Source organism: Mustela putorius, unplaced genomic scaffold (assembly GCF_011764305.1).
Source record: "Mustela putorius furo isolate JIRA1106 unplaced genomic scaffold, ASM1176430v1.1 tig00003845_pilon_pilon_pilon, whole genome shotgun sequence".
Lineage (NCBI taxonomy): Eukaryota > Metazoa > Chordata > Mammalia > Carnivora > Mustelidae > Mustela > Mustela putorius.
Window position 1 is genome coordinate 40,583,855 of NW_025421998.1, and position 27,281 is coordinate 40,611,135.

General features: G+C 42.5%; 1 protein-coding gene across 1 annotated transcript in view; it reads right to left on the bottom strand.

Annotated features, from left to right (window-relative positions):
• Window positions 1–415: 415 nt before the first annotated feature.
• The window catches only part of COL28A1 (collagen type XXVIII alpha 1 chain), a 158,470-nt gene continuing 131,604 nt past the window's right edge, over window positions 416–27,281 (bottom strand). Inside the window, exons 31-36 of the mRNA XM_004767821.3 lie at window positions 25,186–25,222; window positions 22,987–23,541; window positions 21,284–21,441; window positions 4,186–4,387; window positions 2,088–2,260; window positions 416–614 (exon numbers count right to left, since the gene is read on the bottom strand). Coding sequence (XP_004767878.1) covers window positions 2,088–2,260; window positions 4,186–4,387; window positions 21,284–21,441; window positions 22,987–23,541; window positions 25,186–25,222 — 1,125 coding nt within the window. The 3' untranslated portion in view covers window positions 416–614. The remainder of the gene's footprint in view (window positions 615–2,087; window positions 2,261–4,185; window positions 4,388–21,283; window positions 21,442–22,986; window positions 23,542–25,185; window positions 25,223–27,281) is intronic.

The window sequence follows — 27,281 nt, forward strand, 5'->3', positions numbered from 1 at the left end:
TGTGTGAATTATAATGTAATAACACACCAAATTGCAAAGAATTTCATGAAACAAATTTTCTAAAGTTCAAAAAAAGCTACATGATGTAAGTTATCTAGGAATACATTAGATATGGTAGAACACATGGATTAATGATAACACTGAATGATAATAGCAAGTTGCAGAAGACTAGAATATGACCCCATTTTTATAAAGGTCTAAAATAAACAAGATTATGTATTATGGAGAGAAACATAGAGATATATGTGATTTCCCATGTAAAATTACATACAAAAACCCAATAGCAAAGTGAAATGGTAAACACAAAATTCAAGAAGGGTTATCCCTGGCAGTAAACAGGGGGGTTGGGATTGGAAAGGTCCACACAGGAAACTTCAACAGAATTGATTGTGTTTGGTTCACTGTGGCTGCGATATGTTCACTGATGTTTAATTTTATTATCATTTTGGTAACTTACAAGTATATTGCATATATTCTTTTGTGGTACCAAATATTATCTAATAAAATCTTAATTAAGCCACACAAAATTGGTTTGTTCAGATGTCTGTTCTTCCAGCTCCCTCTTCCTTGAGTGCCCTGTTTTGTACTGTCAAACTTGAATGAGGGTCATAGGCCTGAAAGAAGAAAAAAGTGTGTTGAAGATGACATATACACAAATGCTATCTCAGCACAGCTCAGAGCTAATGATCTTTCCTGGCTGGATGTCCCCAAATTGTTATAAAGTGACAGAGCCAATTCTCTGTTACTCTGTTGGATTGTATTTCAATATGGTGGCTCATTTTCCAGTGGAAGTCTTGTCTTTAAAATACCCTGTTTAGGGCACCTGGGTGGCTCAGTGGGTTAAGCCTCTGCCTTCAGCTCAGGCCATGATTTCAGGGTCCTGGGATTGAGCTCCACATCGGGCTCTCTGCTCTGCAGGGAGCCTGCTCCCCCCTTTCTCTCTGCCTCCCTCTCTGCCTATTTGTGATCTCTCTCTCTCTGTCAAATAAATAAATAAAATATTTAAAAAAAAATACCCTGTTTAAGAGTGGATGTGGGCTTCAAGAAGTGCCTGGCTATCAAGTGCCTTATGGAAAGAATTCCTATATTTAAATTACAAGTTTTGTTTTACATATGGAGTTTAAGCACACAACAAAGCCTTTGTTACCAAACATGTTGGAGGAATGGGGAGTAATAATTGTTAATAAATTTGAGTTAAGTAATTTTCATTCAGATTGGTTTCTCTATCCCTTTCATAGATAGCAGGGCAAAAATCTAACTACCCTCAGCACCTCACTCCCATTCCAGTGCCTCTCATCTCCCAGAGTCACCATCTTGCTGGGATTCCTCCAAGTAGGATGTCTGTCTTATCTCACCACCTGCTATGCACAGACATGTTCCCATCCCTTCTAATTCCCAAACTCAAATGCTTCCCTACCATCTGCTTTGCTATAGGCATGGCTCTAAGGGGGTGGGCCTCAGGGAGGTTGGCAGGGATGAGGAGGTTGGGACAGGACAAGAATTTAATCCAACATAATGTATTGAATAAGAATTAATGGCTGTCAGAATCACATCACAGGCTGTGTTGTAGCTAGACCTCGTGCATTAAGGTTCCACATCCCTGATTCAAATCCCTCTGTTATGTCCCTTGTTAGGCAGGTAACTGTTCAGGAGTCCCTGAACTTCTCAGAGCCTCAGTTTCTTTGCCGATAACAGTAATTACTACCTATATCCTAGGGTATTTATAAGGATGCAACTATGCTTATAAGTTATAAGTGCACAGTATAGACTCAAATGTGGTGTTTGTTTGTTTGTTTGTTTATTTGTTTATTTGACAAAGAGAGATCACAAGTAGGCAGAGAGGCAGAGAGAGAGAGAGAGAGGAAAGCAGGCTCCCTGCTGAGCAGAGAGCCCAATGCGGGACTCAATCCCAGGACCCTGAGATCATGACCTGAGCCGAAGACAGCGGCTTAACTCACTGAGCTGCTCAGGCACCCTCAAATGTGGTGTTTTATTTGTATTGGGTGAATATGTTGAAATTATAGAGGTTCTTTCTAGGTTTGCTGATGGAGACGCAACCCTGACTCATTAGGGGTTGGTTCACTTACTCATCCTTGAACGCAGATTTCTTGACATTCGTGTTCACTGTTGAATCTGTTTCCTGAGCCATTACAGCCACTGAACCAAAAGCGGGCACAGGAGTTGACCTGTTTGTCATAATACCACCGAACCACGTATTCGCCACAGTTTCCTGGCTTCAGGGCTTCCAAGCATCTAGGATCTAGAGTGAGAAAATGATAGTGTGTTATTATAGGTTTCTCTTTCCCTGAAAAGATGAAAAGTGAGAGTTTCATGAAGTTTATTCCCCATGTACCCTAATGCGCCAACTAAGAAAATGTGGTTCCAAGTTAAAACAGATTCCCTGCTACCTAAAATACTTCCTCTGCTACCTGCCACGTCACCATTAAGTGCTCCTTTGAAAACATAAAGGTTTTTGATCTTCATGAAACCTTATTAAAAGTGTTTATTTCCCTGGAAGCATAGCACGGTGAGCCTTCATTAGCTAATACTCTTGCAGGAATTGGTCGACAAGAGAAAAATAGAATTTCTTCATTTACTTTGGACTTGATTTCAAACCAGATAAACATTTGGAATAAAGATGATCCTAGCCTTCAGTACACATTCATTCCCAGTATGTACATAGGAAGCGCCACTGTGATCACATGTAATTGTACCTACTGAAAAAGGAAAACCCTTTTATGTTACCAAAATATAAATAAATAAAACGAAAGGCTCTCTTTATATTGCAATCCTCTTTTTAAAAGAGGAGTTCTTGGGGTGCCTGAGTGATTCATTCAGTTAAGGGTCCAACTCTTGATTTCAGCTCAGGTCATGTTCTCAGGGTGTGGATGAAGCCCCGTGTTGGGCTCTATGCTCAGCAGGGAACCTGCTTCAGATTCTCTCTTTCCCTTTTCCTCTGTCACTCTCCCCACTCTCTCTAAATTTAAAAAAAAAAAAATTCTTTAAAAAGAGCTGTTCCTACAAGACAATAAAAACATGAGCTTTTAATGTCTATTATGAATAAATCTAAGAAATACTTCCACTGTAAAGAAAAATAACAAAATGGAGAACTACAATAATGAAGCCATTCATTAAATCCATCTTTATTTCGTGGTACTCCTTGTGCTTTAGTATTCTTCTTACCTAAAGAAGTGATTCCAAGGTGAAAAAAGCCACAAAAACCAAATAGGAATTTGCTGCCTGAGACTTGTGTTCTGTGAGACAGTTTATGTGCTGCAAGCTTCATTTCTCAAACAAAACAAGTCCTCTCTCCATCTCCCAGAATCACTTCCCCAGACGGGGAGCATATCTCAAGTCCTTTATTTTCTAAAACTAACCTTTAAGTCCACTTCTCCTCTGAAGACTCCTTAGACCAAATGGAAAGCAGTAGACTTTCACTCTCTCCACTCTTAAAAATAATAACTAAATAATGTATATTGTATAACTTGTCAAGCTAATCTCTGAGCTTCTTTTGGGCAAGGACCTTGTCTCTCTGGCATGTCCTTCAGAAACTCTGTATATAATGATTAATTTCTATAGATAGTAACTTTATAGAAGATATGTTGAGGAGGGGAAATCTAGAGTCTAGCTTTTTTCTCTTCTACAATCTAGGGGTCAAAAAATTCAAATGTCTGCATGTGTCAAGGCTACATGTAAGACAACAGGGAGTGGTAGACTGTGGGAAAATGAGAATACAAGCCTCTCTAAAGGAATTTACATTTTTTTAAAAGATTTTATTTATTTATTTGACAGAGAGAGATCACAAGCAGGCAGAGAGGCAGGCAGAGAGAGAGAGGGGGAAGCAGGCTCCCTGCTGAGCAGAGAGCCCAATGCGGGGCTCAATCCCAGGACCCTGAGATCATGACCTGAGCTGAAGGCAGTGGCCTAACCCACTGAGCCCCCCAGGTGCTCCATAAAGGCATTTACATTTTAAAAAACAATAAACATTATAAGAACTTTAAAATTGTTTACTGACCAAATTTGTCCTATAGCCAGTGTTATAATTTGACATACAATAAAATGAAAAGTGTCTTTTGTCCTCCCTCTTTAGAGTCAAACATGTTCTTTCTGAATGAGATTTAAGAGCCTGCCCTTTCTGGGCCTTGACATTGTAGACACAGCAGCTGATTGGCAGGTGTCTCTTACCTTTGTGCACCAGCTTTTCTGGCTGGAAGTCCAAGATGGGGCTTGGAATTCTGGTTTCCAGACCCTCTGCCCTATTCTCAGGGAGACCAAGCAATGGCCCCTCGGTGGTAGTGGCCTCAGGTGAAGGACTGGTGGTCTGGCTGTCAGCCCAGATAGGCTCTGGAGACTCATTCTCTTTGTCCTGGGCTCCAGAGACACTGACCTAAGTGGAAAAAAAAAAATCACATTTTTGTTTCTGGTGATATCAAGTCAGGAAAGCTAGTTTGCTTTGGGGAACATTTAAGGAAAAATTCAGCATTGCTTCTTCTCCCAAAATCTGCAATATTATTTCAATCAAAGCTCAGGAAATAACGTTCCTCTTCTATGTCATGCAATGCCGAGTACCTAAGTTATGGACCCTCCCACTGCCAGGCACCGATGCTTTTGTGCTGGGCCTTCCAGAGAGATCTGCATGCAGGGTATGAAAGGTATGAGCTCAGGAGTAGTTAATCTTCATTTTTTTCATAGTTACTGGCATGAGGAAGGGGAAATAGCCACTAGATTTTTGACCTTTTTTAAAAAATAGCCTTTCCTTCTCCATTTATTAACACTAGAGAAATTAACAATATATTCCAAAATATCTACAAAATCAACTCTCAGTTGATTTTGAGACTGAGAATGGGGGCGGCAGAGACAGCTGAAATAAAAACAGTAGCAATCACTTTTCATCTCATTTTACTATCTGGACTCCAGCAAATGTCAATGGTGCAGGATGCTTGGCTCCTAAGAAGTTCTAGAAATGTGTGTTAGCTAAGGAACAAAGGGATATAATTTCAAAAACAAGTTTTCTGGACTCAAGTTCCCATGTTTTATCAAAATTTATGATATGTAATGAGGTATTTTGCTTCAAAAAAAGAAAAAGTCATGTCAGTTATTCTTATCTACCATTGCCAGGGGCAAGGTCAATCTTTTATGGGACCAATTAAGTTCTTTTACTTTTTTCCCTTGGCCTCCAGCTACAGGGAATGGAATCAATCATTTATCTTGTTCTTGGCACAGGATGGTCATTTATCCTTTCAAGACCCTCTTTTTTTTTTTTTCCTTTTTGTTTAATTATTTAAATAGGCAAATCTGTGAACTATTTAAAGTCATTTTTGATGCCTTCTTGCCTGTAGTTCCTATCATCCTATCCTGTGACCAGAGCCAGGTGTCACCATGGTATTTTATGGTCACAGTAAAATATATAGAACCATAATATATTGAATTAAAAAAATAAAAACCCCAACACTACAGCATATTTTTCATCTAAAAAAATGCACATAGATGCAAGGTCCTATTCAGCCAGAGAAGCGCCACCCCGGTTGAACTGCCATTTTGCTGTAAAGTTTAAATTGACCTTGCCCACTCCCGGCTCCCGCCCCCCCAGGGAAACTTATTTAAAAGCAAGTCCTGGGAACCAGGCCCACGTAACAAAGTCCAAATATAAGGATGGGTTGGTCCAGGTGGAGGTATTCAATCAGTGGGGGCACATACTGTCTCCTAGCTACCAAGGAGTATGGGCCCCTGCCCTTTGGGAGTCTTTTGGCACCAATCTTAACCAAGGTGTGATAGGCTGGTTCAAATGTCTACTAGGGTAAATTGTAATTCAGTTGGTCACCTAGCATCACTGTGGAGCTTCCTGTGTGTGTTACAATCTCATTGGCCACCTGTGTATGGCCAGGCCCAACCACATGGCCTTTGCTCTATAAAAGTTAGTCTGGAAAGCAGGGAGGGGTCATCCTCTCTGGAGGGGCAGCCCCAACAGGTCTGTTTGATGGTTGGTCTGATTCCTGATCCTTGGCGTGAAATAAAGCTTTGCTTGACCTTCGCTTTGTATGAGTCTTGCTCCTTTAATCATGGACCCATTATTGGGGTACCCAATTTTGGGGGACCCAACATTGGGGGCTCGTCCGGGATTAAACGACGAGAACTGAGCCAGCATCAGAATTTCTGGTTCTGAATCTGTTTGTCTGGTTGCGGAGCTCCAGGTAGGGCTCACCGGGGAGAAGCTGGATGCAGCCATGCTCCCCAGGGCTGGAGTGGATGAAGGGACACCCCATCACTCTTCTGGTAGATAATCTAGGGGTCCGAGTCCCCCATAGGTGGTCATCTGGGTCTGTAGGGGGCTGGATAACTCCCATCTGTAGGGGGCCGGGAAACCCCCACCAGCGGGTGAGAGCCACTGGGTCTGGTTCTGGTCTGTGGCTCATCCTGGTGAGCATCTGTAGGGGGCCGGATAACCCCTGTAGGGGCCAGAAAAACCCCCACCCGCGGCAGGCTCTGGATGGGGGCTGCTGGGTTTGCGGTTGTCTTTGTCTTGTCTTTTTGTTGTCTGTTGTTTGTTGTATTTGAAGGAATGGGGCAAATAGAGTTTAAGGGCCCTTTCCCTCCACTGGTAGATTGCCAGGGGGTTCAAGTCCCCCTAGACAGTCAGGGTATTCGAGTCCCCCTAGGCGGTCACCTAGGCAGTCAGGGGGTTCAAGTCCCCCCTAGCAGTCACCAGGGGTTCGAGTCTCCCTGGACGGCCAGAAGATCAAAAAGTCCCCACAGGTGGCAGGTTCTGGGTAAGAACTGCTGGGCCTGCGGTTGTCTTTGTCTTGTCTCTTCGTTGTCTGCTGTGCTGTTTGTTGTTTTTGAAGGAATGGGGCAAGCAGAGTAAGGGGGCTCTGGCTTTGTCTCTCTGTTCCTCCTAATAGATGTGGGGCTTCTCCCTCACTCATTTCATGTGTTAAGGGCTATAACTGGAGCCAACTGGGGTTAGTTTAACTCGAGACAGAGACTTTAAGGAATATTCCCAAGCAGCTGCCAAAACCACCTTTGTTTTGAGGATATTCCTTGTCCTCTCTGGCCTGAAGTGGACTGCCTAGCCCCTCCCTCTTGCTGGAGGGAAAACATGGCATGTGCTCCTCTCTTGGGCACCTTTTCTCTGCCTCCTGGTGGCACTTTGTTCTGTTCTTCACTGTCGGGAAACAAGAAGTGCATCCCCTGGACCTAACACCCCCCCACTCTGGATCTTTCCACCAGGCTCTCAGGTAAACAATCGAAATGGAGTGGGCCCAGGTGGAACATAAATCAGTATGTGAACTAAGTTAAGTTTGTTGGGTTAACTAGGATAAACATGTCTTTTGAGTTAATAGTAGTAAATGTAAAACTTCAGAGTTTTTACTAACGTCAAATAAGCTCGTGTTATTTGTTGAAATCTGTTAGCAAAGAGATGACTAAACTGATGGTTAATTGTCTGTCTCAAAGTTTTAATGGGTAATTGTTAAAGTAGCTTTCAAAGTCTTTGCTAACCTGAAACTTAAAATCAAATGGGATAAAATGCTCAAGCTCAGCCGCTGGAACTAGGTATGTGCTTTTGAAATCTGTTGGTAAACCTCTTTTGTGCTTAACCGAATTCTGTTGTAACAGCCCCAGGGCCACTGTTTGGGCTAGATCCATTGGTAAAGAATGGAAGGGAAGACTGATCACCTCCCATTAGCCAGGGATACCCAGAGGGGAGGGTGTCCAACCTGTTTGAATCTGAAGAGTGCCTGGCTGTGTGAATGTGTCTGTGTGGCACCACCCCTTCAGCTACGGACTCTGAGTGGGCTGTATCCTGAGTCTCACAGGGCGTCATATGGCATAACGGTCATCTACTCCACGGAGTAGCCTGGTCCGGGGTTTATACGGACAGACCTTAGCTAAGACGCTCCTAAGTTCCTGTGAGGGACATGAGCAGGACAGCATCTGAAAGATCCTGCTCCCTTTGTCTGCTACATTCATTTACGATGGGAGGGAAACCCAGAAAACTCACTGTCTTAGGAAGAAAAAAGAGGAAAGACACTGGTATAGAAAGGCTGGCTTTCTCTCTGTTTAAAGGGGCAAAGTTTTCTTAGGTTAGTTGATCTGTAAATGGTTTTCTCTTTGCCTGCCCAGAATTGTAAATGAGGTCTCTTTGACTCAAGGCTTTTCCTTCATATACTAAGTTATTCAGTACTGTTAAACCGAGGATAAACCTTGTGTTACCTTTGGGTAACCGCCCCAAAGGAAAGTCAAATGGGAGAGAGACGTTGGGGACAAATACAGGTCTTTGATATGTTAAAATCCTGGGAACTGAAATGGGTAAGAATTTCCAGAAGTAAAAGCTGCATTCAGACTAAACCAAAATTAGTAACATGGGACTAGATGAACTGAAGGATTTGAAAAGAAGAATCTGACTGAGTTAGTGGGAATAGTGGAAAGAGCCGCTGAGGACTATGGGTCAAAAGCTCTCTTACAGACTGCAGGAAAAGGGTATCAGGTGTCAGCAATGAAAGCCCAGCTTTGTCAGAGCCACGCCACTTACTTAGGCTTTGATCTCCAAGAGGGAGTTTCTTGGGACGGTAAGCTACTGTAACCTCTCTACGAACTGGCTAAGGGAGGACTCACTATGGTAGAGTGTGGACAGCTGAGGCAGAAGGAGCATTTCGGGAATTACAAACAGCCTTACTGCTTGCCCCAGCATTGGCCATCCCAAATGTTACCAAGCCCTTCCACTTGTATGTGGATGGAAAGGCAGGGCTGACTGAAGGAGTTTTGACTCAGACTCTGGGGCCTTGGCAAAGGCCAGTAGCCTATCTTAGCAAGAACTAGATCCAGTAGCAGCTGGGTTCCCCCCTTGCCTCCGCATAATTGCTGCCATGGCCCTCCTGGTCAAGGATGCAACAAATTGATTCTGGGTCAAAATCTCACCTCGACCACCACCCATGCTATTGAGGGCCTTCTCCGGACTCCACCAGACCGGTGGATAACAAATGCCCGAGTGACAGGGCATCAGGCCCTCCTCCTCAACGAACCAAAAGTGATCTTCTGGCCCCCGGCGGTACTAAATCCAGCCACGTTACTACCAGAGGTGCTGGCTGATCACCCTCGCGACTGCAGGAAGGCCCTACCCCAAGTCACAGGAATAAGGCCGGATCTCAGAGACACTCCCCTCCCGGATGCGGAAATGACTCTGTTCAGAGATGGGAGTAGCTACATGGTCGATGGAAAGAGGTATGCGGGGGCTGCCGTGGTTTCTTCTGAGCAGGGACTCTGGATGACAGCCCCGCCACACAGGACCTCAGCGGGAAAGCGGAGCTGACTGCATTCACTAAGGCGCGACTACAGATGTCTTGGAAGGAGCCACATCCTTGCCAACCCAGGGACTTGGTTTGGATGCGCTGCTGCCAAGTGGGAAACTTGGAGCCTCGCTGGAAGGGACTGTTTGCTGTCATCCCGACCACCCCCATGGCGATGAAAGTAGAAGGCACTGGGGCCTGGATTCACGAGGGTCACGTCAAACGAGCCAAGGATGAGGACGCCCCCCAGAGGTTGATGCCGCTGCTGATGGACCCCGCCCATCATGGACTAAAGCTAAGACTCGGAAACAATGAGTTCATTGAGTTCATTGTTGCTTCTGTTGTTAAAGTATAGGTGGGAAATATAGACAATTAGGGCTTGACATACTATTTCTAAAAAGGGAGTGCTCTGTGTAGCCCTAGGAGAGAAATGCTGTTTCTGGGTAAACCACTCTGGAATCATTAAAACAGTCTGGCAGCTGTTAAAAAAGGGACGTAGAACTGGCTGAAAAGTCAAAGATTTCACTAATCTTCAAAGAAAAGGGGGAGAATGTAAGGGTCTATTCAGCCAGAGCAGCCCCACCCCGGTTGAACTGCCATTTTGCTGTAAAGCTTAAATTGACCTTGCCCACCCCCCACCCCCCCAGGGGAACTTAAAGCAAGTCCAGGAAACCAGTCCCAGGTAACAAAGTCCAAGTACAAGGGTGGGTCAGGCCAGGTGGAGGTATTCAGTCAGTGGGGGCACATACTGTCTCCTAGCTACCAAGGAGTATGGGCCCCTGCCCTTTGGGAGTCTTTTGGCGCCAGTCTTAACCAAGGTGTGATAGGCTGGTTCAAATGTCTACTAGGGTAAATTGTAATTCAGTTGGTCACCTAGCATCACTGTGGAGCTTCCTCAGTGTGTTACAATCTCATTGGCCACCTGTGTATGGCCAGGCCCAACCACATGGCCTTTGCTCTACAAAAGTTAGTCTGGAAAGCAGGGGAGGGGTTGTCCTCTCTGGAGGGGAGGCCCGGACAGGTCTGTTTGACGGTTGGTCTGATTCCTGATGCTTGGTGCGAAATAAAGCTTTGCTTGACCTTTGCTTTGTATCAGTCTCGTTCCTTTAATCACGGACCCATTATTGGGGTACCCAATTTTGGGGGACCCAACATAGGAAACAAATTGAGGTAAAACTACCTTGAATATCAACAATGATTATTTCTGGGATCTGCTAAGCTACTGTGCTTTTGATTCTCTACACACACACACGCACATGCACACATGCATGCATGCGTGAGGAAGAGCTAATTAATTCTGTCACTCATGTGTGCCGATTTTTACAATGATTAAAGTACTACCAGGTAAATAAGAGTAAGCATTTCTGTTGGTACTAGTCTGGTCATCAGCCTGATAGAAAAGGCACTCAGTTCAAATATAGTCGTGACTTTTCACTAGCCCCAAAACTCAACTTTTGGGACAAATGGAGGTAAAACTGTAGGCCACTTGGCATTCTCCTTTCTTTGAGAATGGCCTTGTGTGTACGTATATCATTTTGAATGTGAGCTTTTGTAATCATCACTAAACAAAAGAAGTTGAAAGCTAAAGGAAAGTTTTGTGAGTACTTCATTTCCTATAGGGAAATCTAAAGCTCCAAATGATTGAAGAACTTGCCCCAAATCATTGGTAAGCTATCAGTGAAATTTGAGAAACGCCTGTTTCAAGAAAGAAATACAGGTGGTTTTGTTGTTGTTGTTGGTGGTGGTGGTGGTGTTTCATTTGCTTGCACATATTTTGTTAAGGAAAAAATAAGTTAAAAGCTTGACTAAGGAATAGTTTATCAAACATAAAAAAGCCAACAATGAGGCTCCAATTTAGGTACCCTGTCAGGTGAGAAGATTCCTTTGAGGAAGTGTACCAGACAGCTGGTTCCTTTAAGGAATTACCTTGGCCTTAAAACCACTACCTTGGGGCCCCTGAGTGGTTCAGTGGGTTAAAGCCTCTGCCTTTGGCTCAGGTCATGATCCCAGGGTCCTGGGATTAAGCCCCTCATTGGGCTCCCTGCTCAGAAGGGAGCCTGCTGCCCACCCCCCCACCCCCCCCATCCAGTCTCTGCCTGCCTCTCTGCTCACTTGTGATCTCTGTCAAATAAATAAATAAAATCTTAAAAAAAAATTGCCTTGTTCAAGCCTTAAGGCCTCATAAGCTATTCTTGACTTCTTGTGAGTTTAGGAGTGTGTGTTTGCTTTCGGAGATCACGGCATTTGAGAATTTTGACTACTACTGCTACCTCAGGTTTTAGCAAAAGTAAAAATATTTTTTTTTCATAAAGGAGAACAGTTTTATCTTTTGGTTACATGAGATCTCAGATTATTTAAACAAAGGTATAATTACCATGATTTGCCATTTTTATAATTTTCTTATTACAAAAACATTCGTTGAAGGGAATTTAGAAAATTTGGACAAGCAACAAGAAGAAAATAAAAATCACAAGGGATCCCATCTCCCAGAAATAATCATTGTTGATTTTCAACTTTATCCGTTTTACCTCAATTTGTTTCCTATGTGCATTTTTTTAAATGAAAAATACCCTGTAGTGTTCAGGTTTTTAATTTTTTTTTTAAATTTACTACATTATGGTTCCATATATTCTGCTGTGACCATAAAGTACCATGTAATTACATAACTATATTTAAATATATAACAACAACACTCTTTTTAAACATTCAATTTCTTTGCTCTTTTTTTCCTGTTGAATCTACTGGGCTGATGGTTGGATTAAGGGACACACATATTCGAGGCTTCTGAAGACATGGTCTTCTCCAGAAAACTCTTACAATTTCCACTCTCACCAGTTAAGTGACTTTTCTTAAAGGACCACCATTTATTAGCTATTTTGAATGCAAAGAGAGATAGTTACTAGTTTGATAGGTGAGAAATTCTTCAATGGTGGTACAAAGGCCATCCACAATCTGTCTCCTACACACATGAACAACTTCCCGGCATCCCAGGTGATGACCTTTCATTCCTTCCTCTTTATTCTGCCTCAGGCCCTCAAAGTCAACCATCCCCCCAGGGCAAGACTTTGCCCTGTAACCAGTCAGTACTTACGTTCTTCTTCCAGTTAGTGCACAGCACATCCTAAGGCTCTGTTTGGCCCCCAATCATAGAGAAGTTAGCCTTTACTCTGACACTATTTGTCTATCATTTCCAGTTTCACACATGTTAACTATCACCTCCCTGATAAACGAAGTTAAACCGTGTCACATTTTCCATTTTCATCTCTTTCCTTTTTTTCTACCCCTTTTTCCATCCTTTCTGTCTTCTTTCTAAAAATCTTTATAGCATAGACCAGCAAGTAGTAGCCACTCGATAAATTCAGAAAGGGCTAGAGGGAGAGAGAAGGAAAGAGGGGACTTTGTCTTTTCAATTTTGTTTTGTTTTGTTTTTTTTAGTAGTTACACAGTATGTTTGTGTCATTTACTTATTATTACTTTTTAAATAATTTTTATTAACATATAATGTATTATTTGTTTCAGGGGTACAGTTCTGTGATTCATCAGTCTTTTTTTTTTCTCTTTAAGAAGATTTTATTTATTTATTTGACAAAGATCACAAGTAGGCAGAGAGAGAGAAAGGAGGAAGCAGGTTCTCCGCTGAGCAGAGAGCCTGATGCGGGGCTGGATCCCAGGACCCTGAGATAATGACCTGAGCTGAAGGCAGAGGCTTAACCACTGAGTCCCTGTGATTCATCAGTCTTACACACTTCACAGTACTCACCGTAGCATATACCCTTCCCAATGTCCATCCCCCAGCCACCCCATCCCTTTCCCAACCTCCCCTCCAGCAACCCTCAGTTTATTTCCTGAGATTGGCTTGTAAGAGGGGAATTTGGATTAATTATTCTATTCCTTTAGGTTTTAAAATAAACTAGACCCTAACATGACTTCTATCTCTAAAAGTGGGATCTAAGCAGCCCCAAACCTGACTGGCAGAACACACACCACAGTCACTGCCTCTGGAGAGAAGAGAAGAGGGAGGAGGATCAGACTGAAGACACACAAACACAGACTTGAAATTTATCCCCGCAAGAGTGAATGAACAAATGCGAATAGGATATTTCCTTTAAGAATGAGTATAGTATGACTGGACAACTCATAGAATTTTACTCGAACAAGATATTAGGAGAAAATACAGATGTACTCAAACGTTTTTGTTATTTTTCCTAATGTACTGTCATGGAGGCTTAATACCTAGTTAAAATATATGCCATTGTATTACACACAGGTTTTTTAAAGGTAATTCGGCCAAAATGGAATTATATATAGGAGGAATAATTCAATGATGTTATTTTTAAGAGTAAAAAATAAATGAAATGAAATGATGCTATCAACAAGAAATGAATAAACATGAAAGCGTGTAGAAAAGTAAAATAAGACAAGAGTTTTGAGACCATATTATTCACATAGACAAGAAATGATCAGACCTCAGTCTCAGATAGTAGAGGATGGATGAGGAGAAAAGAGTTGATGGCATGGATAGAGAGATGATAAAAACAGACCAAAGACGACAATCCCAACAAGTGTGGAAGATAATGTAACACTAGAACTACAGACGTGTTCCAGGTTTCTTGCCACGTGCCTGGTGGGACTCTGCCCCTACGGACGGCAATCAGGAGAAGTTGCTTTGTGAACATATTTCATGTTGAATGCCTGTGAAACACCCAGAATAAGATCTGCATGATCAAAAATGTGAATCTGGGGTCCAGGAGAAAAGTCTGGACTGGGGAGGCAGACTGGAGAGTTGTTAACATCAGGAAGAGAAGAAGGTTAAGGGCCAATCTTAGAACTAAGTAAAGAGTTTAATATTTAAGGAGTCCTAAACCATAAGATACCTAGGAATAAACCTAACCAAAGAGGCACAGAATCTATACTCAGAAAACTATAAAGTACTCATGAAAGAAATTGAGGAAGACACAAAGAAATGGAAAAATGTTCCATGCTCCTTGATTGGAAGAATAAATATTGTGAAAATGTCTATGCTACACATTTAATGCAATTCCTATCAAAGTACCATCCATCTTTTTCAAAGAAATGGAACAAATAATTCTAAAATTTATATGGAACCAGAAAAGACCTCGAATAGCCAAAGGGATATTGAAAAAGAAAGCCAACGTTGGTGGCATCACAATTCCGGACTTCAAGCTCTATTACAAAGCTGTCATCATCAAGACAATATGGGGCTGGCACAAAAACAGACACATAGATCAATGGAACAGAATAGAGAGCCCAGAAATAGACCCTCAACTCTACAGTCAACTAATCTTCGACAAAGCAGGAAAGAATGTCCAATGGAAAAAAGACAGCCTCTTCAATAAATGGTGCTGGGAAAATTGGACAGCCACATGCAGAAAAATGAAATTGGACCATTTCCTTACACCACACACAAAAATAGACTCAAAATGGATGAAGGACCTCAATGTGCGAAAGGAATCCATCAAAATCCTTGAGGAGAACACAGGCAGCAACCTCTTCGACCTCAGCCGCAGCAACATCTTCCTAGGAACAACGCCAAAGGCAAGGGAAGCAAGGGCAAAAATGAACTATTGGGATTTCATCAAGATCAAAAGCTTTTGCACAGCAAAGGAAACAGTTAACAAAATCAAAAGACAACTGACAGAATGGGAGAAGATATTTGCAAACGACATATCAGATAAAGGACTAGTGTCCAGAATCTATAAAGAACTTAGCAAACTCAACACCCAAAGAACAAATAATCCAATCAAGAAATGGGCAGAGGACATGAACAGACATTTCTGCAAAGAAGACATCCAGATGGCCAACAGACACATGAAAAAGTGCTCCATATCACTCGGCATCAGGGAAATACAAATCAAAACCACAATGAGATATCACCTCACACCAGTCAGAATGGCTAAAATCAATAAATCAGGAAATGACAGATGCTGGCGAGGATGTGGAGAAAGGGGAACCCTCCTACACTGTTGGTGGGAATGCAAGCTGGTGCAGCCACTCTGGAAAAGAGCATGGAGGTTCCTCAAAATGTTGAAAATAGAACTGCCCTATGACCCAGCAATTGCACTATTGGGTATTTACCCTAAAGATACAAACGTAGTGATCCAAAGGGGCACATGCACCCGAATGTTTATAGCAGCAATGTCCACAATAGCCAAACTATGGAAAGAACCTAGATGTCCATCAACATCAAGAAGATGTGGTATATATACACAATGGAATACTATGCAGCCATCAAAAGAAATGAAATCTTGCCATTTGCGACAACATGGATGGAACTAGAGCGTATCATGCTTAGCGAAATAAGTCAAGCAGAGAAAGACAACTATCATATGATCTCCCTGATATGAGGAAGTGGTGATACAACATGGAGGCTTAAGTGGGTAGGAGAAGAATCAATGAAACAAGATGGGATTGGGAGGGAGACAAACCATAAGTGACTCTTAATCTCACAAAACAAACTTAGGGTTGCTGGGGGGAGGGGGTTAGGAGAAGGGGGGGTGGGATTATGGACATTGGGGAGGGTATGTGCTTTGGTGAGTGCTGTGAAGTGTGTAAACCTGGTGATTCACAGACCTGTACCCCTGGGGATAAAAATATATGTTTATAAAAAATAAAAAATTAAAAAAATATATTTAAGGAGTCAACAGAGAAAGTGAAACCCCAGAAGCAAATGAGAAAGAATGCTAAGGTGGTTGGGAGGGGAACAAGGAGAAAGAGGACTCTCAAAACCAAAGAAAGGAGTGGCAAGTTTGATGCAAAAGAGAAAATAAGAGGACAGCAATAAGGATGTGGCAATTAAGGTATTGTTGGTCCTTCTTCCAGCAGAGGTTCAGTGGCATATCAGAGGCAGTAGCCTGACGTCAGAGGTTTTCCCAAGTAAAGGGAACTGAGGAAGTTGAGAGGGAAGAAAGGAAAATGTGTGTGTGTGTGTGTGTGTGTGTGTGTGTGTGTGTGTGTGACAAAGAGGCAGAGACCGCAGAGACTGGCCTATGGAATAATTTTATTATAAAAAGATAGAGAAAGGATAGTAGCAAGAAGGACATGAACTAAGAGAGGGTTAAAGGATCTTTTCAGATGGGAGAATCTGAAGCTTATTTACTAGCTATAGGGAAGGAGTCGGAAACATTGGCACGACAATGAAGCAAGGTCTGAGTTTCGGAAGAGGCAGAAGAGAATGGGCCTCAGAGCACAGGCAGGAGACTAAAAGGTACCACAACAGAACTGAGGATAGAGCCTATGGTCATATTTTAGGATGAAGGGGGACACAAGACACATCCAGTTCCAGTATCAAGTCAGAACGTGTCCAGGGCTCTCGTTTTTTAAAACCTTGCCAGGGGAACCCATTCCAGAAGTGGCCTTCTCTAGACCGATCCCGGGGTGAAGTAAGAATGAGTAAATATTGCAGGGAAAGGAGGGTGAGACCTGGGAGAGCTAGCAAGAGTGAGAATGAGATGAAGACCTTGCAGCAGCTATGTGATAATGACAGGAGGGGAGAAATGAGGCAGGTGGCATGGGGACCAGGGATAGGGTCTTACTAAATGAGAAGGGGTACATAGAGAGCGTGGGATGCCAGCAGTCAGCCCGCTGTGTTCGTTTCCTGTCATTTACATCAATAAGGTGTACACTTCCTCCATGGAAGTGAGCACTGGCCTACGTGTCCTGATAATAACAGGCAAGGAGAAGACTCACAACTTCCCACTTCCTCCACCACCTTCTCCACTTGGTGCAGAGCTACCCACAGGGACTCTTCCCATACTTGCTTTACTCTCCCCTTCACTGGCTTGTTGTGGAATCACTGCACAGAAACCCCACAGCCTTCTTTCCACCAAGAGGAATGTGTCTCTGAGGCCAATTATCTAAATTACTTGCAATCAGGGAACAAATTTTCATAATACAAAAAGAAGCTTTATGGAAAAGGTAGACAGGCCTCTTTCTTTCTTATTCTTTCAACTGGAAAAAGAAATCTAAAATATTGTCACAAGAAACAAGTTCCAGTGAACAAACCAGCTGTGTGCTGCCATGACTTTATTAATGTATTTAGAATGACAAAAAGTTATTTCAAGTAGGAAATTGATATGTTTATTTGCTTAATTGGACCATTAATGGATATAACCAATTAGTCTGACTAAATGGTGTTTACTTGATTTTATTGCCCCACTCCCATTTATATCTTAGAAATCTTAACCTAACTGGCTAAACCCAGAAAGAGAAGGATTTTTTAAAAACAGTATAATTGATGACTTTCACTGAGGAACATTCTTTTAGCCTATTACTTGGTAGAGGACTCATTGGGTCATTAAGTATTTACTGAGCATCTACTGTGTAAAAGATGAAACACATTTTAAGTCATGAGTGGGACACCAGTTTAATTAGACACAGAACATGTTCTCAAGGAAATAAAATCCATTAGGAGAGTTGAGGTATGTACATAAATTAGTAACAATGTAGAATGTTACAAATCCCAAAGCAAGTACTGCTGGTCCTGAGATTTCAGGAGAAGAACAGAATGGATGTGCATGTTTAGCTTCCTAAGACTGGCCTGAAAGAGTAATAGAGGAAGGGGTTACCAAGGAGTGATGAATTTAGTAGAAGCTGGGAAATTTCGTCTGCTCTCTGTATTTCCCAACATACCCATGCATAGATGTTTAGTGAACCTCAAGTTCATTCCACGATAAGCTAAAATGCTTAATATGTAAGTCCTTGGAGGTGGAAACCCATTGATTTAGATTTCACACAAAAGTATAAATAACTAGATTTTTCTCTAAGAACAGATTTCATAGAAAGATGACGAAGAAGGAAGGCCAGCACTAGATGCCATAAGGAGTGACAAAGGCAACAGAGAAAGGAAAGGGAGACACAGTAAGAGAAATAGGACTCCTAGGACTTTTGAGATGATTTGTTTTCCAGTACTGCCTAGGGTGGGCTTGGGGAAAAGCTGAGAATTGAAAAGTTTGGAGAAACACTTAATGTGTTTGGAGACTGTAATCATACTTCTAGATAAAGGTGTGTATGTAAGTATGTTTTTGTATTTGTGTGTCTACACTGTATATACATATGGCAGAGATAACTGTGACTATCCGTGCATATATGTTTGTTCAGACTAAAATCTGTCAGGAACACTCTCTGTTTAAAATTCAGTCCTGCCTTGGCACTTCTGCAGAGAGAGTCGGGGTGAGAGGTTCTGGAGATGAGGGTTATCCAGGAAGCTCAAGTCCATTGTAAGCTTTGCTATCTCAGAGGCACCCGAAGAGACCTAGCGGAGGCTCAGTTTCCCTCTATGTGGCTCTTGGTGTTCTAAATCCAAACTATTTTGGATGTACTTTTCTTGTGCCCTCCCCTCCAAAGCTCCTAGAATGCTCCATCTGTCATAATCTGTTAATATCGCTTGTCTCCCGGCGCTGTCTGACTTCATGTGTCATGATACCAGAGGCAAGGCTTCTCCTCATGCTGTGTCATGAGCGCCACGGAGGTCCCTGGCACCTTCACTTTACCCGGTGTGAACCGAACTCATTATTTTCCTTCAAAATAATGCCTCCCTGCCTCCTCTAATCTCCATCTCAGCAGATGGTGTGTCAGTTCACTCCAAATCTGAGTTAGAAACCCAGCTAGCTAGCCTCTCCCTGACCTCCAACCCATCCCATCACGAAGTCCTGTTCATTCTACTCTGGAAGTGGCTTCCAGTCCACACCTGCTTTCATTTTGACTACCCAGACTACTGCAACACCTCACAGCTCAGCCCCAGTCACCTGTCGTTCTCCTATTTATACTTTGCCCTACTACAGGGTTATTCCACCCACAAACCAAATATGACCATCGGACCCTCGCTTTAGAAACTCCTCTGCTTCCTCCAGGCTGCCTGGCTTACACATGAAGTTCAAGCCCCTTCAGCCTGGGAAGCATGTATAGTTAGTTTGCAGACTGTCCGTCCAGCTGTAACCCTCACCATCCTGCTACACACACCTTAGGCTCCAGGGAGACTGAACTTTTCCTAATATCTTGAAATGCCATCCCTTTTGGAATCCCCCTTTGCCTACATGTTCCCTCTGCTGGAAATACCCCTCTCTTTATTTTTGTCATGAGAAACTCCTACTTACTCTTAAAACTCAGCTCAATGCTACCTATTCTGGAAAGCCTTCCTTGACTCTGAAATTAATTGCAACATCTCTCATGCTTTGTTCACAGCTCTGTTAAAGTTCTTAATAATTCTTGTGTGCATCCGTCTTCCTGAGAGGCCATGAACTTCTCCTGGACAGGGACTGTGTCCTAAGAACCACCTGCTAGTATACCAGTCAATTGTCAGTACACAGTATAGAATGCACTGATTATAGGGAGAATTCAGAGTAGAAGTGCCACTTGTTGGATGGAACCTGAGTCTGCCCTCATCTAAGACATCTTCAGGAAGTGACAGGTCGAGTAGGAGAGGACAGAGGGATAGGCCACACAAGCAGGCAAGGACCTAGGAGCACTCCATACTCTGGAGGAAATAAACTGTGTACTTCATTGTCTGTAATTACTTTTAAATGCTCAGTGAGGACCAGGATCAGCAAACCCCATGGGCCAAATCCAAGCTTTCATCTGTTTTTAGAAACAAGTTGTATCTGAATGTAGCCATGTTTGTTCAGGTAAGTGTTGGCTGTGGCTGCTTTTGTCCTTCAAAGGCAGAGCTGAGTAATTGCAACAGAGATGAAATGACCTGAAACACCCCCCCCCCACACACACACACACAAAAAGGTACTACATGACCCTTTCCAGAAAGAGTTGGCTGACCCATGATATAGACCATGTGGTATGAATGTATATGTGAATTTCAATCTATAATCCAGGGGCACTCTGTTGCTCTAACTGGAATTAGTCAGTATTTAATCAAATAAAAATAATACTTTATTATCCTCTTTTGGACAGAATATCAAAATCCAGTGAGTCCTACAGTTTATTCCCTTAGGAATGGCAACCTAGGCCCGATGCCTGAGTGGCCCTGTGTCCAACTACCCAGCTGGAGGTTTCTCAGGGCCTTAGTGCAGATAGACAGTTAACTGAATCCTGATGCTAGAATATTATTGCTCTTGCTTATAAGGAATCTTTCATGTTTTTTCATAAAAGGACAGCACAGGGACTTCACTGAGCTTACAGAATAAGGCCATCACTCTTGTGTGCCTGCTTGCCAAAGGATTTCCATATACGTGGTAGAGATCAGTCTAGACCTACTCAGGTTGTAACTTGGTGGGGAAGAGACCACAGCACTCCCTTGCCAGGAATTATGGGAGGCTTTCCAATTTTCACCTAAAAGAACCCAGTACTTGTTGCCCTTGACCTGAGGTCGTTGCCCAGAAGCTTGCTATGGGTACAGTCACATTTGTCTCGATGCCTTTGGGAGGTAGTTTCCTCACGCACTTGTACTTGAGGAGCTTTGAAATCGAGCAATCTACCTTGTACCATATGCATATGCATAGCCTCCCACCCAGTCTCCACTCTGAGCACAGGAGGTGGAAGCTAAATGAGCAAGACCATGGCTTGGAACATGGAAAATGGCAGGTTGAGCGTGTGCACACTTTGAAGAAACTTGAGAGGGTGCAAAGTAGGGAGCATCGACCCAGATGGATGAGGGGGAGTTGTGACCTAGTATGAAAGGATCTGTGGAGCATGGCAAGGGAGTGACTCAAATAGTGTCGTGTTAATCCATTTTAGTGTACGTGATTTGTTCCATGGTAGCTGGGGCATACTATAAAAAATATTATTTGCAATGTTCAATAAATAATTACTTATAAAATATGGAAATATTGAAAAATCTCATATTTGTGCTCACTAGCCCTAATACTATTTCAGAACTAGAAATCTGAAGACAAAAACACCACTATTTATAGTCAAGGACTTGAAAATACACTCCTCTCAGTTGGTTCTTGACAGGGCAGGCCAAGATGGTCTTTGACGTTAGACAGAATACATAATTTTAAGCTCACAAATTAAACAAGAGAGTGACTTACAGACTCCGAAATCTCTTTCTGAGGCTCTGGAGTGGATTCATCAACTTTTCCCCCTGATATCCCAAATCCAGGTTGAAGTGCCGGTGAACCCAAAACTTGAATGAGGTAGGAATCAAAATCCTCACATGTTTTTTTAAACAATTTTTTCTTCAGGGTGTCTTTTAAAAGAAAAATAGAAAAGGAGAATAGTAGGGGCAAAACCTGTTTAAAGAGCTCTTCCGTGCTCTTCTTAAGCATTTTCCCATCACTTAAGGTCAACCGCTCGGTGAACTAAGTTTTAAAGCATTTGGGGGATCATCTAGAAGAGGCCATCTAAAATAATTCAATTGAATTTAATCATGTACAACAGCCTATGGAGGCAAAAGAACTACTTAAATCCTTATTATCCAGAGTGTCCATTAACTGAACTACTCTGTGGAAGGGGCAGGTCCCACCCAAGAGGAGAATAATGGGTCTTTACCTCTGGTTCCAGAGGGAGCCAAAGGCCAACCAGTTCAAAAATATATCACTCATTAGCTGGGATGAATCACTAACTCCTTTGGTTAAGATGAGATAAAGCTCTTTAATTATTAAAGTATAATGTCTCTGAAATGTGTAATATTTCTGGACATTGTAACACAGTAACAGCCCAGTGAATAGGGTTTGTTTGGTAAGTCCACCAGTCCTCCTGCAGGGTGTTCAGCAAACAAAACCCCAGATTAGAAAGGCCTGGAGAAAGGGGAAATGACAAGTGAGACGGTTGTGGGCGGGGCATGCTACTCTTCAGGCCAGAGGGGCTGGCTGCCAGTCTGAGTAGGCGGGGAGCAGCATGAGGGCCAGCAGGGGCTGCGCTAAGCCATGTCAGCCCCACTCCCGGAGGGATGGACAAGGAATGATGGAGCCAAATGGAAGCCTGCAAACACGTGAAGCATACATTTCACCTACTTCCCAAGCTCGCGGGATGTGGCCCCTGCCAGAATGAGTTCTCAGTTGCCAAAGAATTGGAATGTGTTTCACTGGGAAGCGATATTGACCACACTTACAGAGGAGTCAGTGTCTTAGAATGCCTCCCTGGGAAGCATCAGCTCATGTGACAGGGCAAAGTAGCAAAGCGAAGGTTAGCACTGACTGTAGATGAATATTCACAATGTGGAACTAGAAGATAAACTCCCAATGTCAATCTGTCTATTCTGTCTATTCTTCATTAGCCTCATATTTTGTAAGAGCAGCTAATGGAGACTAGAACAGAGATGGGAACAGAATAATCCCCATTACCTGTGTTTCTCCTCTCTTTAGATTACCATAACTTTTTTTCATTCATTATGTACTTCTTAATGCACTTCGATTCCATGATTATTTTCTGCCTTGCTGCTGGCTTCCTGCACCTCTTATGCAGGTTAGGTCACTTTTTGAACTTTAACTAGGCTTAGCAATACCCCAGATCCTACACTTTCTTTTTAACTATGTCCTCGACCATAGATGGCCCAGTTAATCAGCTCCAAGGCCAACTCAGCACTTATTGCAAGTGAATAAAGATAAGAGATTGTACTCTCTAAACTGGACACATGCTGAACATGTTTTGCCTTCTGGAGTTTATGTGTTTAATTTAGTGTTGGCATAAGCCTCATTAGCCTCTTCCCGATTTCTATTTTTGGCCAAATAATCCAGTGAGGCAGTTCTTGGAAGAATAACATAAATTCTTTTCTCCTGGCCCTGAGTCTTACCTTGCAGGGTAATGAAGTCATCAAACAGATAAACGTGCTCACTATCTGGGTCGGTAGCAATGAGATTCATTTCTTTGTGGAACATTTCGAAGTTGGGATCGTTTCTCTTCACTACCCCAATCACAAATATTTCCACACTGATGTCACTGGCTTTCTTCACCACTTCAGTCAGATTCTTTTCATCTCGGGTATCAGTCTGCCCATCAGTGATGACCAAGGCCACCTTCTTCACACCTGGCCTTGCGGCTTCAAACATGTGGTTGGCCTCATGGAGAGCTAAGGCAGTGTAGGTGCCTTCCCCCAGGTACTGCATGTTGTCCACAGCCAGCTTGAAGTCATCCTTGTTGGAGAACTGAGTCAGATGAGCCACCTTCTCCACCTTATGGCTGTAATTGATTATGCCGATGCGGGCCATCGTGAGGTCCAGAGCAACCTGGTCGGACAGAGTCTTCACAAGACTTTTGATGATCTCAAAGTTCTCTGGCCCCACACTTTCGGAGCTGTCAATCACAAACAGTAGTTCTAGAGGAGTCTCTTTGCATTTGGGCCCACACCCTGAAAGATGAATGTTGAGATAGAAACATTGCATGAATGAATGAAAATCAGAACATCACTGATTGGTGTCGGATTGGTGTGAGAGGGGCAGCAAACCACTAGAGACCTGAACTGTAACCTTCCCTTTCTGGAAGAGTTAATAGCTAACAGCTATCCCCCTTCTGGTTTCTATATTTGACTTTTTAAGAAACAATATATTATAAAAAATACCCCCACACACACACACAAACCCACCAAAACACTGTAGAGGATAAAATAACAAACACCTATGTGCCAATTTCTCAGATTAGGAAAAATATATTTTTAGAAGGGTCAGCATCCCAATGTGTGCCTTCCTGATTCCATGGCTCTCCCTGTCCTTAAAAGATAACCCTAGCCTCAATGTGCTCTTTGTCCTTCCAGCATTTGTACTGAATCTGAATCCGAAAGCTAACCTTCTAGTCTTCTACCATATCCTTATATGAAAATTGATATTTGCTCATTAGACTGACCATGGGGTAAATTGATGGATTGGAAATGGAATGAAATTGGAAATGGTTAATTGTGGGGAAAGGATGAGGGCCCATAACTATACAGAAGAATATACTATACATCTGCCCCAAACTCTAGTTTGTGTGCCCAGTTGCTCACAACAATGACGAAGGTGGCTCAGTGAGGCCAGCAGTCCCTCCATACTATGACATTCAGGAGAATGAGCTCAGAATGCTGGTTAATAAACAACTTTTGTGTAAGGTTTACCATTCAATGCAATCATTCAAGCTACCAGGAAATAAAACTTATCCGGGCTCCATCGGTTTATTCTTCCCTTCGTGTTGCCCAACAGCCCTCTCTGAAAAAATCATGAGGAAACTTTGTGCTATTTTTACCAGGCTTTCAGAACTCAGAAGCCACTTCTAAACTGGCCTGTCACTGTGCAGAGTCCCAGATGGGTTCTTAAAGTCCCAAGGTCTTTTGGGGGACAAGCCAGTTCAGGGGTTCCCTGTATGGAAGAACAGTGACATTTCTGCCATGGTTCTCTTATCACCATTATTCTATTAATCTCTTGCCTTTGGGCCAATCTCTTTTTTTCCCCCTCTTTCTGCTAGCTCTATTTTAAGTCTAGCAGATTTAGCCACAGAAGCATTTAGATAGAACTATGAAGCACAATGACCTCCTGACTGTGTCTTCCTTTCTTTGAAATGCACTCTAGCAATTGTGCTCAAAACTCAATTCAGAAAGACTTCTTCCTTCAGGAGAAACACAGACATTATAATCACCAGCCAGGCTGGACTCAAATGCTAGTTAGGCCCCTGTGGTCATATTTCCTTTGTTGTTTTTTTCCTTCCCAAGCTCAGGTAAATGTCACTGAATACAAATGAGCTCTGTGCTCACAAAAAGGCCTGGCTGCCCGCTGACTCTAGGGCCTGTGTCTTCACTCCTCTTAACCACCCTGGGAAGAGGACTTCTTTTTCTTAAAATCAGGATTCCCACAGCCCCTCTCTCCACATCTTTCAGTTTCCCATTGACTTTCCAAATGAGCTTCAGACTTTCTCCAGAGCGCTCTCTCATGTATCTCTGGGTGACCGCATTTATCTCAACCAACACAGAACACAGTGGCTGTGGTATTTTGAAGCGATGGTTCTTTTCTTGATGGTCAAAGCTTACCACATATTTCAAAAATAATTTTGATAATTTCTTCTCTCTGGAGGACAAAAGGAAAATGTTATTATTTATATGACCGTGATATTTTTTCCTATCATCACAAAAGCTATGTCTTATTACAATCAGGGTGGAGCCATTTGCTTTTATTCTTTGGCTGAGGAAAATAAAAGGCATGGAGGTGAAAAGGTGGCTAGAATGTATCATAACTGGAGTGTGTGTGAGTTGTGAAATGTCAGAGCTCGGACTTCCAGGGTTCACACTGCGACTCCAGCATCTATCAGCTGTGTGACCTTGGCATGAGATGACCTAATAGTATCTGTGTCTCAGGGCAGGGGTGCAGGCCAAATGAGGCTTCGCACACAAAACTCTTAGGATAGGGTCCAACTCCATAAAGTACTACGTACAGAGGTGTGGGCAAGGCATGCCATCAGCTTTACCCACATTAACTCAATTTAACCCACATGCACTGAGCAACCAAGACAGGTACCAGGGCCAAAAGAGATTTCATTCCGCGCTGTATTCCCTCCTTTTCTCTACCGAGGTCTAGTTCTGCAAGTCCCCTCCCCAGGTTCCTCATACTCTCATCTCACTTCAGCACTTCCGGGAAATGCCCCGGTGCTCCTGAATGCTCCTCCCTGGTCCTGCTGTCATCAGCTCCAGCAGAGACCCGGGATGAGGCGGGCAGGGGAAGTCGATGTGCCGACGACCCTGCCCTGAGCAGCCCGTTCACAAATAACTGGGATGGGGCGCTGGAAAACAGAATTCTGTATTTGCCGAAGACAAGAAGCTGACTGGAATGATGAACATAGGAGAAGCCCAGAAAAATCTCAACGGGAAGGAGGCAAAACTAAAGAAGATCCAAGAAGATAAAAGTTAGCAGTTGCAAAAGTAAAGTTTTAAAGAAAAAAATATCCATAATGATAGAATTGGGGTAAAGGTGACATTGCTGGTGATGTGCCTTCACAGAAGCATATACAGAAAATACTCAGGGCATTTTAATTAAATCGTATTTTTTGTAAACCGAGAAAAAGCCATTGATTCCAAGTGGCTACTTAAAAAGGACTCTCTCGGGGTGCCTGGCTTAATTGGTTAAGCGTCTGCCTTCAGCTCGGGTCCTGGGATCAAGTCCCGCATTGGGCTCCTTGCTCAGTCAGGAGTTTCCTTCTTCCTCTCCCTTTGCCTCTCCTCTCTCTCTCTCTCTCTCTCGGGCATCCTCTCTCTCTCCCTAATAAAGAAATAAAATCTTTAAAAAAATTAAAATAAAAAGAACTCTCAAAACAATACAATTATATAAAAGGAGGAAGTCAACAGTCATCTTTCGGGGGAGCACCTTGTCATGTTTTCCACATTTAGAGAGGCATTTTATAAATCGGAAACTAGAATGTGTCTAGAAAGGGAAAATGTATATATTTATATATTTACATTGTGTTTTTAGAAAGGAGAAAATACTAGACACCAAGTTTATGGTTATAGTTTTTCACTTAACCCTGTATCATTCTGAATTTCCCTTGTGATTCAGTATTCTGAAAAACTTGATTACTGAAGTCGGATGCATGGCTGTTTTAAGGTTCTCGATGCATTATTGCCAAAGTGATCTTCAGAAAGATTGTAACTGACACCTCTAACAGCAGTGTATAAGAAAACCTCTTTTATTTTAGACACACAATGCTGGTTATTATTATTATGTAACGTTGCCATTTGATATCACATTGATTTAAATTATACTTATGTAATTCTTGGTGAGGCTAAATTCTATTTCACATGCACGTTTCCAAGTTGTATCCTCTTGTGCAAATTCTTTGTATGTCCTTTGTCCATTTCTTTCTATTAAGATGTTTATCTTTCATTGACTTGTTAAGAATAATTTATATATCAAAGTTGCATTTAAATTCTTTTTAATGTGCTTTTATGGTCTAACCAGGTCTAAAATGCTTTAAGTACTCACATATATCAATCTTTTCCTCCTCTTCTTTGCTTTTACTTGACTAAAATAGTTTTATTTTTCCCTCTCAAATTGTTCAATGACTACTTTGGCTATTTTTGCCAATGATGAAGGCATCAAATTTATACCTATCAAAAGATTCATAGTCTAGTAAGCA